The 16,094-nt window shown below is 40.6% G+C and overlaps 1 protein-coding gene and 1 long non-coding RNA gene across 4 annotated transcripts; one reads left to right on the plus strand and one right to left on the minus strand.

The window, feature by feature from the left end:
- Positions 1-1,832: 1,832 nt before the first annotated feature.
- NAA20 (N-alpha-acetyltransferase 20, NatB catalytic subunit) lies at positions 1,833-15,841 on the minus strand. Of its 3 annotated transcripts, none has more exons than XM_047743848.1 (6): positions 15,704-15,841; positions 11,708-11,732; positions 8,891-8,981; positions 8,134-8,269; positions 2,780-2,925; positions 1,833-2,344 (listed from the first exon to the last, which is right to left on the minus strand). In XM_047743848.1, the coding sequence occupies exons 1-6, from the start codon at positions 15,754-15,756 to the stop codon at positions 2,259-2,261; spliced, it is 537 nt and encodes a 178-aa protein (XP_047599804.1). In that variant the 5' UTR covers positions 15,757-15,841; the 3' UTR covers positions 1,833-2,258. The 3 variants fall into 3 exon arrangements, with proteins under 3 accessions (XP_047599804.1, XP_047599805.1, XP_047599806.1); XM_047743849.1 differs by lacking the exon at positions 15,704-15,841 and adding an exon at positions 15,293-15,336; XM_047743850.1 differs by lacking the exons at positions 11,708-11,732; positions 15,704-15,841 and adding an exon at positions 10,758-10,784 and having other exon boundaries at positions 8,891-8,957.
- Positions 2,256-9,566, plus strand: LOC125108285 (uncharacterized). Its single transcript, XR_007129866.1, has 2 exons — positions 2,256-2,366; positions 7,740-9,566. It is a non-coding gene; the product is annotated as an uncharacterized LOC125108285 (long non-coding RNA).
- Positions 15,842-16,094: the final 253 nt, after the last annotated feature.

Genomic DNA, 16,094 nt, shown 5'->3' on the forward strand with positions numbered 1-16,094 from the left:
TAGTAGCCATATGCTTTTGAAAACACTAGTTGGAAAATAGTTTATAGTTACTGTATTTCTGAACAAGGTGTTTCTGTTACCAAGATGTTTTAGTCAAATTTCAGTTATGCTGTGATCAGTTTTCCCAAGTGGTTGAACTCTATAATAGCTTAAAGAATAGTAAAACATGTGCTGTGAATATCATTGCCCCCTGCTGCAGTAAGTTTGGGAAACCCCAGATTAAGAGTTGAGCCTTATTAAATCTCTTTACAGTTCAGCTTCTGAGAGCCTTAGATACATTACTGTACAAGATGACCCCCGTAGCAATGCTCGAGTGTTTCCCAACCTTACTGGACAAGGGCGTCCTCTCTACCTGGAGTACCGATAAACATCCCCTAGTGTGTTACAGCAGAAAGTAGCTACCATAATCCAGGATACATTTTACACTTGGTTTAGAACATGTGAAAAACCTAAAGGTAACCAACTATAATGCCAAAAAAGAAAACTTTAAGTAGCACAGAGATAACACATTTGTTGACACATTGCTCATATCCTCAAGCAAAAAATACTTGCCTGATTTCTCAAGCTTTTTTTTCTTGTTTTGTTCACTGGCCAAGCTATTTGACTCGAACTGTCATCTTCAAGAGTATTTTTTCACCTGGAAGGGCAACTAGCAAATTTAGTATTTCCAGATTTAATTGCATAAAACTTACTAAATTTACAAATATATTAAGTTATTTAAAAAGCAATAAAATAGTAAAAGGGATTTTAAAAAGCTAGTCAGTATGGTACTAAATTGTGTCTTAAAAGTAAGCTAGTATTTGAGAGGCAGCTAGGACAGCCAGGATCAAAGGCATATCTGTGTTCAGCCTTGGTGCTTCAGGCTCTGGACCAGTGTCACCCCAGCTGCTGGGTGTCACATGGGTCCTGACGATGGAGTACTGAGGTCTGTCTGGTTGGCCAAGAGGAGTATTTCTGATTTTAATACCCTTTGGCTAAGTGCAGAGTCAAGGAGTGAGATGAAAGCAGGACAAAATGCTAATATAAGTGACTATTCAGGGTCTTCCTACAATTTTGTCCTGTTTATGCTGCATAAGAACAGAAATAAGTCAAGCAGAGAGAGTCAATTATCATATGGTTTCACTTATTTGTGGAGCATAACAAATAGCATGGAGGACAAGGGGAGTTAGAGAGAAGGGAGTTGAGGGAAATTGGAAGGGGAGGTGAACCATGAGAGACTATGGACTCTGAAAAACAATCTGAGGGTTTTGAAGGGCCGGGGTTGGGGGGGGTGGGAGGTTGGGGGAACCAGGTGGTGGGTATTGGAAAGGGCATGGATTGCATGGAGCACTGGGTGTGGTGCAAAAACAATGAATACTGTTATGCTGAAAATTTAAAAAATTAAAAATTAAAAAAAGAACAAAAATTAATGGTCAGATTCCCAATGTAAACTCCTACCACCATGTTCTGATAGTGCCAGCATGCAATGCGTGAAGGAAAAGTTTACCGTGGAAGAACATGAAAGATATCTCTTACCCTCAACTCCACCAGAGGTAAGTCCTTTCACAGGCAAAAGCTTTCTGGTAATTGTTTCTGTGGGGTTTTCTTTAGCCACTTTTACTCACTGGGTATTTTTACAAGTAAAGAAAACTATACATGAAACTACGTGGGTGGTCCATGACCTAGTTTTATGGCCTTTCTTTTGGAATTAGGTTCTTTTTCCCCTTTAAAGAAACCTGTGTCTTTTTATATTTTCAAAGGCAGGATTTAAGCAAAGTGGTGTGAGATTAGATAAGGAAAAGACCTGGGATTAACAGTATGAAAACAAGTATCAAGCTTCTAGAACACATTCATAGAGTTTACAGTGCATTTTATTATACATCTTAGATTTATACATTTCATATATGCTTTTAAAGCTTCAATTAACAATTCGATACAAAATAAAAAATATATATGCAGCAGTGGTTCTCAGGCACGGAATTTAGGAGGAGACTGGAGCACTTTTTTTCCCTAGCATATAGTGAATATTATGACCCAAAATAGTGGAATGTTTCCGTCTGACCTAGCTGCCTTTTTGATTGAATTTTATTACAGTGAACAGCTTTAGTAGGTATGATATTGCTAATTGGAAACAATGAGACTAAAGTTTATAACCTGTATTTTAAGTCTGTAAGACCTAAATGATTACTTTTCTCCTAATAGAGCTCCAAGATCATCCAATGAAAATAATATTGTCCATAAAATATCTGGAGCATCAGCCTAAGAACCACTGCCCATGGTTATTCAATGTCTTCAGGCCTCACAGGATGAGGTAATGGTATGATGGATTTCTTCTCAGTGTCTCTGGAAAGTGCTTTCCTCATATCTGTTAGGAAGCAAAATTTAATGTAAGTACCCAAATACCAAAATATCTTATGTGGAAGTGTATATGTAAAGTTCCCATAAGAGGTTTTTTCCCAACCCCTCCCATTTACTAGGTCCTCAGAAAATGTGTTTAAGTGAGACTCCTAGACACAAGTACTGAGCTCTGTGTACCAGTGTTCTTTTGACAAAATCTTAGTAAAATTAACATGCGTGTATATAACATAATTAAACAACTGACAATTAACCACTGGTTAATGTAAGTTAACCAGTGGTGGGTTCATGAAGGCAGGTTAAAGGAGATTTAATTACAGCTCAAATTTAAAAACTTAAGTCCAACAAATACAGTTCTTTTCAACTTATTAAAATGACTAGTGTATAGAATGAATGTAAATGTTTTGGCTTTTTGGGGGGGATACTGCCACAGAAGGGAGCTCACCATAGGCATCCTCATCGGGCTCCCCGTTGCTGGCTGAGTAGTACTCTATGACCGTCCTGTACACGCTGTAGCCCAGTTGCTTATACATGTTGACTGCAACTTGGTTAGACACTCTAACAAAGAGATCGACGAAAAATCCACCCTTTCTTTAAATCAGAAAAAAAAAAGGGGTAAATGTTAAAATGTGGGGAAATCTAGAAAATACTTATAAGTTTTAAAACAACACTTGTTTTTAGTTGGCTTTGACTAATATTTAAAGAATGGAAATAATAGGACTTTGCAGCTGATTACCTTGTATCCATTTTTAGTCCTGAGGATTTATGACAATTATTTTGAGGTACAAAGAGATATTTTCTGTTAGCATACTAACATTTAAAAACCTGTTATTTTCTTTAAAAGATAAACTTCTAGAACATTTTTTAAAACCATAATTCTGTCTTTAATTACTGTATATTTTACATAACAGTAAATGACGTGCTCATTATCAACTAGTAATACAATTATTTTCACCCATATGTGCAAACTAAAGATTTGAGCAATAAGCAGCACCCTGCCATGGCCCACACGTAACAACCGGACATGAACTGCCTGACAATGGCATCCCTAAAGCCATCAGGTCTTTCTGGGCAGTGACAGCCATCCCCCTTACCCAGATGTCTCCAAGTTCCAACCCACTCTCATTAGCTCCTTGGGTTTTGCCGTAGATTCACCACCTAGTACAATGTTTCTTATTGATGAATTTTACATAAATATTATTGTACTTTGCATATCCTTTGGTGATTTGCCCCTCTCAGTAAAGTGCAAGTCAGCCTGGTATAGCTGGATTTTGTTCATTTTCCCTTTTTAGCACTCCCTTGTATGGGTGAATACACTACAAATTGTCCATAGTCCCACAGATAAACATTTCGGGTTATGATTATAAACTGTGCTGCTACGAATATTTTTATTGTAGGTCTCATAGGTACAGTATCTAAGGTCTACAACTAAGAGTGTGATCACTGGCTCATAGGGGCATCTTCACCTTTTTTAGGTAGTACCCACTTCCCAGCAGAGGGTGAGACTCCATTCCCATAGTGACAAGGCTTGGTGCATTTTTATTTTTGAAAATGTCCTAAGTATCTCAGGGTAATTTTAGTTGGCATTTCTCATTACTAATGGGGCTAAATACATTTTTGTAGGTCATTTAGATTTCATATTTTTCAGTCCTTATTGGTCTTTCACAATTTTTTTCCCCCCAGCTGTGGTCTTCTATGTATTCTGGGTAGTTGACATTGTGTAAAGGATTGTTGCCAATCTTTTCCCAGTTTGTGGCTTGAGTTGTTATTATCCTCATGTAACTTTTGATGAACAGAGTTACTTCACTTCAGTGAAATTGCATATGAGCCTCTCCTTTACAATCGGGCTTTTTATGGCTTATTTAAGAAGCTCTTTTCTACCCTGAGGTCATGGATATGCTCTCCTATATTACTTAAAAGGGCTTTTGAGTTTCGTTTTTCCACAGTAGGTTTTTAATAAATCTGGAAAATGTTTTTTCCCATGTGGTTATCCATTCGTGCCACCGTCCTTACTGCAGACTGTATCCCTCCACTGCTGCTCTGCAGTTGCTTCCTCTGAGTTATGTCAGGATTCACGTGTCCCTGCATCTGTTCCTCAGCTCTGTTCCTCTGGTCTAGACAAGTACTCCAGCACTGACACAGAGCTCACTCATTACAGCTTGATATTTGGAGGGGCAAACCTTCCTACCTTGTTGTTAAAATGATCTTGTCTCCTTCCATTCCCCTGTAAGCTTCAGAGTCAATTGAACAAGTCTCACAAACACTGGAGATGTGGGTTGCAGTTACAGTTTGGCTCCATGGATCAAACACCAGTTTAGCCCTCCCTGCCTCTGACATAGTTCTCTCTCCACTGAGAGAGGTCATCTTTTCTGTTTCTCAAGAAAGTGTTAGAAACTTCAGAGAAGTCTTGCATAGCTCTTGTTAGATTTTTCTCAAAGGGCTTAATTTATTCTGATGCCACTGTAACTGGCATCTTTTCTTAAATTTTACTTTTTGTGTAGAAATGAAATTGATTTTTATACTGATTGTCCAACAACTCTGCTTAGCTTTTATTCTAAACATTTGTTTGTAGCTTCTTGTGGTTTTGTTTGTACAGTCTTGTGTGTACAAAATAAGAGCTTTGTTTCTTCTTGCTGTACATTTTTCTTGCTGTACTATGATGTCTAGGATTTCCAGTAAATTACTGAAGATGGGCTGACTGTAGGCATTCTTCCTTGTTTCAGCCCTTTCTTCAAAGGGAAAGCATTCACTGCATCACTGCTAATATTTACTACAGATTTTTGGTAAATATTCTTTTTTTAGATTAAGGAAGTTCTCCCCTTATATTTCCTACATTGTTAACCGTTTTTAATCAATAGGATTTTATCAAAGCATTTTCTGTACTTACTAACAATTGTTCTCCCTTAATTTATTAATAGGCTGGAATACATTTACAGGTTTTCTCATGTTAAAACAACCTTCCTTCCCCTGATATATCATCCTTTTTATTAACTGCTGAGTCCCATTTTGCTAAGATTTTTCTGGGATTTTTGCATCTATAAAGACTGACATATTTTCTTTAAATTTCCATTCCTCATATTTCTTGTTGGGCTTTCTTATGTATTACTCTAGCCTTAAAAAAACAGTTGAAAACTGTTTTAGTTTGTGTAAAAGTGAACTTACAATCTTTACACTTCTTAAAATAGTTGGTAAAATTTTGCCAGAGAAGTCGTAGCTTTCTGGAAAGATTTTTAGCTACTGATGGTGATCTGTTGAGGGAGTCCTGCCTGCAACCTATTTTTGTACTGCTCTCCCATTAAGGACAGTTTTTAAAACTTTGAAGGGGTGTTTAATATACACAGACATAAGCACTAGATTAGCTGGCCTGTAAAGCCTCAGTATCTGGCCTAGGAAAAGTAATCACCCCTATTCTGTGCCCTTAATCAATTTTTCTAATTGTTCTATCAGTTAGAAAAAGGATGTTCAAATCTCTCATTATGATAAAATTTATTTCTCCTTGTACTTTTATCAATTTTTGCATTTTTACTTTGAATTTGTCACTGTGTACATAAAACTTGTAATTATTACATCTTCCCAATGCATTAAATCTTTTCACATATAAGCAGTGACCCTTTTTTTTACTCTGAAAAATTACTGAATTATTATGTGACTCTTGTTAATAAGTATACCAACTGTCTTTTGGTTAGAATTTGCATGATAATTTCAAAATTTCTTTCAATCTTTAATCTTTACATATATTTCCTATAAATACAGTTCTGACAGTCTTTTACTGTTGTAAGAACAATTTAATGTGAGGTTTTTCCCTTTTAATAAATTTTAAATGTATGTTATTCTTTTACTATAGGTAAATTGTAAAGCAGACTATAGGGGTTATTCATTCTAACTGAACTTTATGCCTGCTGATTAGTAACTTCCACTCCCCTCTTCCATGGTCTCTGGCTACCACCATTCTACTCTTTGATTCTCCAAATTTACCTGTTGTGGATATCTCATATAAGTGGACTCACACATCATTTGTCTTTCTGTGGCTTGCTTCAGTTTACTGTAATGTCTTCAGGTCTTTGTCTTTTAACTGGAGTAATTAGTCCATTAACATTTAGTGCTGCATTTACTGATTATATTTGGATTCATAGCTAACATCTCATTTCAGGCTTCTTATGTGTTTTACCGCTTTAATTTCCTTTTTCTCTCTTGTTTTTAATGTATATAATTAAAAATACATGTATGTATATATTTAGTTATACACAAACACACACACACAAATCTTAGCAACTGGTCCAAAATAACGAAGATTCAGAAAATGGAAAAGACAGGAGCTTAGTTGTTTTCTATTCTGAGACTCTGTCCCCTAAGTACATAAAATCATGTGTAGGGTGATAGCTCATTAGAACCTATTTCTTAACTCCCTGTCCACTATATTATAATGCCAAATACTTTTTTTCAAAAAGATAACAAATGCCATTAACAAATATGTATAAACTAAAACTTTTCAAGTACTAAAACTGATTTCTTTTTCAGTTAATACTTTTTTCTCTCTTTCCTGAATAAGCTCAAGTTCCTTTTAACCCCAACTTGGCCCAGAGCATTTTCAGCTTGGCTAGCTACTTCTTTAAAACTTGCGTTTTAAAATCCATTAAGTGTAAAACCTCAAGAGCCCTTCTCAGCAAATATTCCCTTTCCTATATACTTCTAAGCATTTAAAAGTAGAGGAAAAAAAATAAGTGGCAGCTTGACAACTGATTAAACTTAAACACACATCTCTTACCTCTTTTAGAATGGGAGCTGGCAGGAGTCTTTTAATTATATTACTTTTATCTCACATAATGAGGGTGTTTGACATATACAATAGGTCTTTTTTTAAAAAGCCCTAATGCTGGCAGTTGTGTTTTTAGTGTGTACCCAAACTGCTCCAGAGTGGCTCAAACTCTTAGAGGTGCAATAGGATATTTCAGATGTTTGGGGGAAACACAGATAAACCTTACATGTCAGACAATGGCAAACTACTAGTTTGATATAATCACAAATGCAGCATTACATGGTGTTAAGCTTCTTCTAATGACAAAGGTCATCAAAGGTTTTATGAAGCCAGGTTTTGGCAGTTCCTGTGACCAAAAAAAAAAAAAAAAAAAAAAAAAGTACTGCAAGAAAATCAGTATGAAAAAAGAATGCAGGTGGTTGTGTCAAATCTGTTTCCAAGATTAAGAAGTCCTGAAATGCCCAAAAGGCACACATTTCATTAGTAGGTAGCCGCAGTTATTTAACAATGAAATAGTATTTTTTCTCTCAATTTGTTTATTTTTTCCAAACAGCTACTAATTTGTTAGGCCATAAGTATTTACTATGCAGTTGGGACATAACTGGTTAAGTCTAAACTGAGGGATTTCTTTTTTTTTTATTGGCCATAGGAGCACTATGAAAAAAAATCACTGGGATGCAAAGGGCGATGTTGACAGAGAATTTGGGAACATCTGCAACAGTGTCAAGAACACCAAAAAAAAACAAAAACAAAAACAAAAACAAAACAAAAAAAACAAACTTAAGGGCTAGTCTTGGATTGCATCTATTACCCAGCATATAAGCCCATGGCAGGTCACTTACTTTGCCTGAATTTTCCTCAATGGCAAAATAGGGACAATGCTACTACTCTGAATATGTGAATACACAACTACTGATGAAAATGAAAATCCTGCAAACTGAAGCACAATATTCAGCCTGAACAGAAAAAAAACTTAGACATTTTCACCATGAAAAAAAACCAAATAGGGTGCATAAATTATTACTTGAAAAGCAGGATCTCACCTTTCTGAAATCTCCTCTAATAACTCCATAAGTTTAGCAGCCAAACCAAGGCGTCGAAATTCTGGGGCGACAGAGAGAGCAGTGACGTGCCCGTGCCATTCTTCCCTAGCTACTGAGCCTTCTGCTTTACCCATGACTGCCAATAAAAGATTGCACTAATTAAACACATGGATTTATACATGAATACAGAATGACTGTTGGTACATTTTTATTATAAAGGACACTAATGATGAAGTTTTAATTTTTAAGTAACACGTAGTCATCTAGCTAATAGTTATAGTGCTCTTATTTGACTCTCACTTAGAGAAAAGTTTCTTTTTTTAAAGGAATGATACACTAAAAACAACTAATTTTGAACACAATCAGAATATCTATTTTTTAAAATATCTACATTTCATGTAGGTATGTATGTGTACACAAAACTTGAGTCCACAGCTCAAATTTTTGTTAGTAATGCCACTAATTCAATGAAGATTCTGTAATTCCTGTGTTATGTACCAAAAAACCATGCAGAAATATAAGCACAGAATGAAAGATCCATGAAGCCTGAGACCTTGTCTGTCTGTGTCCCCTGGGGCCTAGAGCACAATGCCTAAAATATAGAAAGCATGGGTGAGCTGTCAGTGGTTAAAGGAAATAAAATTCTAGGCAGCATGATTACATTTCCACTTCTGCAATCAATCTAAAACAATCAGTTGAAACCTACATTAAACTCTCAACTGCCTACTCAAAAAAGTTCTAGTGGTATTATACTTACTATAACCCATTAACTCTCCACCAGGTGCCTCCGCAACAATGAAGTACTCTGGCCAGTGGGCGAGGTACTGTAAGTAAAAAGGAATCCCATACTAGAGTCTCGTTAAGGAGTGTGGAAAGTGAAAATACAAAGTTCTTCATAAAAGAAACATTGTGAAGAAAGGTTCCTTTGAAAATATATTGTTACTTTATCCCCAGCTCAATATATGTGTGATCTGTATATTCATGTCAGTACATTATTTAGGTTAGCACTAATAATTGATAACAAAATTGCCTGAATATGTAAGTTCAAAAATAGGAGTGGAGACAACACCATCTGACAGCAGAGAACCAGGAGTCTGAAGTTCTATCATCTGTGTCCATACTGATCACATTGTATCTAAATCTCTGCACAGCACTTACCAGCCAGCACTGGATATTGTTCACTCTCTCCCTCCCTTTTGGATATGAATGTCATGTTCACTCTATCCCTGGTGCTGAGCACAAAGTAGATGCTCAATACATTTGTTTTTCCATAATTGCACTAGAAAATTAATGATTAGTTCCTACTTCAGCTGTGTGGCTGTGAAAATAACTAAAAGTTAAGTATTTCCAGAGTCATCAATTACCTAGTGTTTCCCCTGTACTGATTCAAATTCTCCCTTTCTGGTACTGCAAATAAATGCTGACTTAAGAGTAGAAGCCTGAATAATTTGCTCATTATGACACTCTTCAACCCTGGCGTCCTTACTGACATATGTTCATTCTATTTCTTCTTAGTGTAAGCTCGCTGATACAATTCTGTGAGGGGCCACCACCAATCACACAACCCTTTTTTTTTTTTTTAATTTCTGTAAAATCTGCTCAGTCATAAATTCTTCAGATTCTCCTCTGAACGACAGCCACTCTTCGAGCACTCTTCAAACATAACCCGTAACACAGCAACGCTAGCCAGTCTTATTGCTGGTCAGCCACCAACACACACCATTACCGCCTCTCAACCAGCATCAGGAGGCCGGCTATCGGCTCAGCAACCACCAATACCTGGCAGGTTACTTGCACACATGGCCTCACCTGGATTATGGGACTTTTACTGTAAATCTGAAGTGTCACTAGACAGACACCATGTAAGTTGATTTGCATCCTAATACTTCACCTTATTTACAGTGAAAATTTTTTGTGTTATTCAAAAATCTTTTTAACATGGAGGTCTCTAAAAAGTCGTAATTTTTTGAGATACAAAATGAAAACTTTGGTGATTTTTCTGCTTTTTCACTCAGCTTTGTTTCTGATTTGTAGCCATGTTATCTATACCTATAGCTAATTTTTAATAATGTATAGTATACTCCATCGGGTGATCAATTTAAATCACCTATCTGCTGACAAGGGACATGTGGGTTATTTTCAGTGTCTTAAAAATCTTTTTAAATTCCTCACGAATACAGTATATTTTTTCTAACCATTTCCTTGTGAATGCTATTCCAAATTTTTAATATCCTAACTATAATAAAAATGTCGGTAATGACGTAACTCAGGGGTTAACATTTCCTATAACAGGACAGTAAATACTCAAGGCTGGGTAGACCATATGCTCTCTGATGCAACTACTCTGTGAAAGCCATGGACAAAGCTACAGACAATATGTAAATTTTTCAGCATGGTTGTGTCTTATTAGACACAATACAGTTTTATAAACTGTATTTACAAAAATAAAAATAGGCAGTGGACCAAATTTGGCCCATGCACCTTTGTTTGCCAATTCCTCACCTGTTATTTTTAGCTTCTGGGAAGTGGAATTACTTAGTATGTATTACACTGCCAAAGTGCCTTCCAGAAAGACTCTCACAGTTTATACTGTCACTAGCAATTTATGAGAATGTTCCTCTTACCCTCATCAGCATGAGCGTAATCATTTTTTAATCCCATCATTTTTAATCCCTGATAAGGTGATAGGTAAAGCACAGAATATCATTTTGGTTTTAATCCACATATCTTTTGACTGGTGAGACTGAACCCTTAATATATGTCATTAGCTTCTTTGCCTTCTTTTGTTAAATTATCAGTTAATATTACCCTCCTACTCTGCAGTGGACATGGAGTAGAAGCTAGAAAGCCACTGAGAATGTGGGGTTGTCTCTTAGTGCAACATAACCCACAGCACCCCAACTTCAAACATCTTTGCACACTTTCACTGGGGGACATCATAGATATGGCTAATTATTACCCCCAAATCCTTTCTTAGTAATAAGCCCAAATGGGAAGCTGGGCTCATTCCTGGACTGTTATAGCTCAGTGAGTGTGGCAGGAGGCAGCTCCTGGTCAGTGGAATACAGAAGCCTGTATGGTACTTCCTAAAGGTACTCCTGAAAGGGAAGGTCACTCTCACCTTCCCCTCTGTTGACCCTCCTGCCAGGAACATGGACGTGATGCCCGAGAAAGCCAAGGCCACCCTGGGAGTGAGATGGTGGTTAAAGTGCACAGCCTGGTCGCCAATGACCTCATGAAATCACCACAGACTGCTCGTCACCACCAGGCTTCATTCACAGAGAGTAATAACCCATCCTGAAGTCACTGCTTTTAGTTGTTTGGAGCCATACTTACCACCAAGGGGAGCTGCACTGCTTTAGTTATGAGGTCATTTTGTTAGCAGCTTGCCAGGCAGATTTAAGACAACTCTTAGTCCAAGTTTGTTTGGTTTTTTAAATTGCTTTCAATGTTGCTTATGTTTCCTGGCCTGCAAGTTTTAAAGTTTTTCGGTACTCAAGTCATTTTTTCTTTTGTTTCTCCATGTTTCTTAGTCTTAGCCTTCATTTAACTTTTTTTTTTTTTTAAAGGATACAGTTTCTGTAAGTGGATCCAAGTTACTAAAAGAAAGAAAAGAAATGTCAGTAGTAAGCAGTGTTGACAAAACCAGTTTAAATAAGCCACTGAAACTAAAAACATGCACCAGAAAACCAAAACATGCTAAATCCACAACTTTAAAACCAACTTTAGGGCTAAGGAAGCTACTGAAGGCCAAACTAAGCCATCACAGCCATTATAACGATATCTATAAATTTTTACTTAAGTTTCTTCCTTACAAGTTATTTTATAGTTAATATACCTGCATCAAAACCTTCCATTTTTCTAAATGCCAGTAAATCATCAATGGAACTGGGGCCCAACCAGGCATGAAAGTCACAGAAAGTAGAACTAGCTGCCTGCAGCATCTGACAGCAGTCCCTCCTGCCTGTCCTGGGCCTTCAGCTGCTCAGTGTGGGCCTTCTCACCACTTGGTGTTTCCATCCCACTCTTCTACATTCTTACCTCCTCTTCCCCACCATCCCATCCCTTAACTTATGGAGGAAGACTCCCGGATCTGGCTCTGGTGCTACCCAGCACCTGTCCCACCTGAACACAACACTTCTGAGTCAACAATTCTTAAAACGCACCTCTGCAGCTGGCTGCAAAGAGCTCTGCCCTCACTTTCCTATTCAATTAATGGAACCACTATTTTGCCAGGCTCAAAACCAGCCATCCATAACTTCCTCTTGTATACCTAGCCAGATTCTTCCTTGGGACCATTACCAAGGTACTTCTCCAGGCCAGCAGTTCTCAAACTTTTGGTTTCAGAAACTGTTTACACTCAAAATTATTGAGGACCCCCCAAAAACTTGTTTAAGTGGGTTATATCTACTGATAATTACATTTTCTAAAACATTTTAAAATAAACCAATTACATGTTAATAACTTTTTTTTTAAACCAAAAGTGACTACTTTCAGGAACACAATTTAGCGACAAAAAGGCTTTAACAATTTACAAATCTTTGTTAATGTCTGGCTTAAGACAGCGTGAGGGCACCTGGGTGGCTCAATGGGGGTAAGCCTCTGCCTTCAGCTTTGGTCATGGTCTCCGGGTCCTGGGATTGAGCCCCACATGCTGAGCAGAGAGCCTGCTTCCCCCTTTCCGCCTACTTGTGATCTCTCTCTGTGACATCTCGGTCAAATAAATAAGTAAAATCTTAAAAAAAAAAAAAGGCAGCTGGATTCTCACATCTGTGTCTGTTACTCTTGGTATTGCAAGCCACACAGCTGAAAACTCCACTGTGCACTTGTGAGAGAATGAAAAAGGCAAAAAAAACCCATCTTGGTGCTTTCCTGAAAATCACTCTGACCTTGCAAAAAGGGAAGAGCGTCAGCCACACCTGGAGAATCACTGTTCCAGTGTGGGAATAGTGTCTCCCACACTTCTCAACGACTGCTTTATAGCCTTGCCTCAACTATCCACAACAGGCCACCTCCTTCTCAGTATCAGCTGCTTCCTATTTCACAACAGAAAATACACAATAGGAAGAAGTCCCACCATGGCACCCACACACCTACAGCGTCTGCAGCCCCCTCTACTCGCTCTCCTGTAACCATGCCTGGAGTGCTGGTAGGCAGATCCGCCCCCTTTCACTGCCCAGACCCCCGTTCCCGAAAGTCTCCCCTCCTGGGATAAAAGTACAGACATGCTATACACTGGGCCATCAGCAGCTCCTGACATGGCTCCCCACTCCCTCCACCTGAAATGCTCTCCTCACAGACCTTCCAAGACCCACCATCAGCTTCTCCTCCCAACTCAGAGGGCCACTAGGTCTCCTACAACACCTGGAGCCTCTTTTTTCCTATCCACACTCACTCCACCACTGATGTCCCTAGCATCCTGCTTTTAATACCATCTACATAGCGTGGGCCCCCCAAATTGCTATCGTTAGTCCAGACACTTACCTGATTTCTGCACCTGGGAATCTCAAAGCACTTAGTGGAGAAGCCCAACTCGTAGGAGGTCCTCTCTAAGATCCAGCCCTGTTCCCACTCTCTCACTCTGCTCTATACACATCAGCTGCCCCCCACCCCGTCAGAAACAGGTACCTGTGCCCTTACTACTCTCTCTGCCTCCAAGTTCTCCTGCTCCCAATATCCACAGGACTCAACTCCTCACCTCCCTTTCAGTTAAAACAAGGCTTTGCGGGAGCCTGGATGGCTCACTCGGTTAAGCGTCCAACTCTTGATTTCAGCTCAGGTCGTGCATGATCTCTGGGTTGTGACATGGAGGCCCTTGTTGGGCTCTGAGCTGACTGTGGAGCTTGTTCAAGATTCCCTCTCTTCCTCTCTCTCCACACCCCCCGGGGCGCCTGAATGTGTACACATGCCCTCTTAAACACACACACACACACACACACACACACACACACGTAGGTTTTGCCAACTACTTTTAAAGCTTCCAAGCACACTGTCCCTTCCTGGGCTTGCAACTCCCAAACCCAAACCTTTGTCATCATTTCTGGCCTGTTGCCAAGATGTCCTAAATGGCTTATCTGCCTGGTGTACCTCCTCCAATTTCCTCACCTTCCACACAACTCTGTGGTGAAGTGCTCCAGCCCCAGAGCACTGGTCCTTAAAACAGCCTTAAACAGAATATGCATTTCCAAAGTACTCCCTGATGGTCTGGGACCACTCTTTAAAGAACCACTATTCCAGGGCCAATAGTTTTGGATTAGATTCCTTGCTTCACCCACACCCACCACAGGGCTCTAGCACCTGGGGCAATTCTCTGGGCTCTCAGTACCTTAGTTTTACTCATACAAAAAATGGGGATAATGAGAGCACCTGCTTCAGAGAACTGTGAGGAGTAAATGGATTATTACAGTGCCAGAGCCCAGCAAGCACAGGGGGAGCTCAACACAAGCCACTTTAGTTACACTGCTCTGACTGAAAGAGGCCCATTAGAAAATTCTTCCCAACAATCAAGACTGAAACCTCCAAGGACAAAGCCAAAGTCCAGTTTCACCAGCTGATCTGATGGTGCAGTTAGAGAAACCCACCACTCCAGTCACACTTGCCTCCCACGTGTCTGGCCGCAAGCTTTCTCACCTTCACACCTGCTTCCTTCTCCAGAACTTCCTCATCACTGTCAACATTTTATCCACCCTTCAAGGCTCCTCCCCTCTTTGCAAGGTTTCTAGCCACCTCCTCTCAAGTGCTTCCCATTCTCCTAACACCTGAATCCGAACCACTTGATCCTCAGTTTTCACACACTGCCCAGCTGTCTTTAAAGTGGATTTTGGAGTGGGCGGGTGGATGGATGGACGGATGTGAGGAAGTCAACATACCAAAATGTCAACTGTAGAATCCAGCAGAAAATGTCTCTGAGTGTTCAGCGTAAAATTCTGTCGACTTTTTAAACGTTCAGAAACTTATGTAATAAAATGCTTAAGTACCTGGAAGTCACAATCCTGCCTTAACGCGGACTTAAAGCACACACAGTGGGCCTCCATCAGCATGTGCCCGCCCCGACTACTCACACCTGAAAGAAGTTGTCCAGGCTGAATGCGCCGCTTCAGCAACGAAACAGAAAACGAACCCGGGCCAAGAAAGAAACGGCAGTCGGTGCCACACTCACAAGGTCTCACTCCGATACAAATGAACCATCGGCCGCTGGGCTCACCAAACACTTGGCTGTGGACCTCGCAACGACCTCCGGACCTGCCGGGACACTGGCCGCAGGCGGCAGTCCACGGCTGCCTTCGGGCCGCTTCCCCACCCCCTCCCGCCCGCCCCGGCGGTTCGGGACAGCCACCGCGACAGGCCGCCCGCGCGCTGCCCCGACTCCGACCAGCACGCAAGGACGCGGGAGGAAGCTGCAGCTCCTCGGCCAAGGTCAGCAGGGAGGTCCGAACGTCCGCCCCGGCCCCGGCTCCGACCTGGCGGCTCCCAGGGACGCGCCAGGGGTGGCCGGCGCGGGGTAGGTCTGCGGGCCCGGCCCGGGACAGGGGACGCGGCCACCCACGCCAGCCCCGGGCGCCTCACTCACATGTTGTTGAAGCGGAACAGGTCATCGCACGTGAAGGCCCGGAGCGTAGTCATTGCGCCGCCGCCGCGGAAGCCGGCTTAGGAGACCCCCGCGCCCGCCCCGCCGGAAGTTGTCCTGCGCGCGGTTGCCGCGGGGGCGGGGCGGAGAACTGCTTCCGGGCCACGAGTTGCTCGGCAACCACGGCAGCGACACGGCTCTCTCTGGCGGCGGCGTCTGGAATTGCAGGATCGTTCTTGTAAAGTCACGGGGGTCTTATCCGTCAGAGCCTCAAAACTCCTCTGTGGGAGTTTCTAGTGGAAGTAAATAGTGTGATCTGCTAGAAAGGAGACAGAAAACTGCCCAGGGGTTAGAAAATCACAGCATAAAAGCGGGGTTCAGGAACACCTGCGTG

The sequence above is a fragment of the Lutra lutra genome, chromosome 9 (genome assembly GCF_902655055.1).
Source record: "Lutra lutra chromosome 9, mLutLut1.2, whole genome shotgun sequence".
NCBI classification, from domain to species: Eukaryota; Metazoa; Chordata; class Mammalia; order Carnivora; family Mustelidae; genus Lutra; species Lutra lutra.

Bases quoted from the DNA above. Each gene is read 5' to 3' on its own strand.
- NAA20 (XM_047743848.1), bottom strand. From the start codon at position 15,756: ATGACTACGCTCCGGGCCTTCACGTGCGATGACCTGTTCCGCTTCAAC. The intron at 2,926-8,133 runs GTGAGATCCTGC...TCTGATTTAAAG, and splicing joins TTAGAGGAGATTTCAGAAAG to AAAGGGTGGATTTTTCGTCG. The intron at 2,345-2,779 runs GTGAGCTCCCTT...GCTTCCTAACAG, and splicing joins GCCCGATGAGGATGCCTATG to ATATGAGGAAAGCACTTTCC.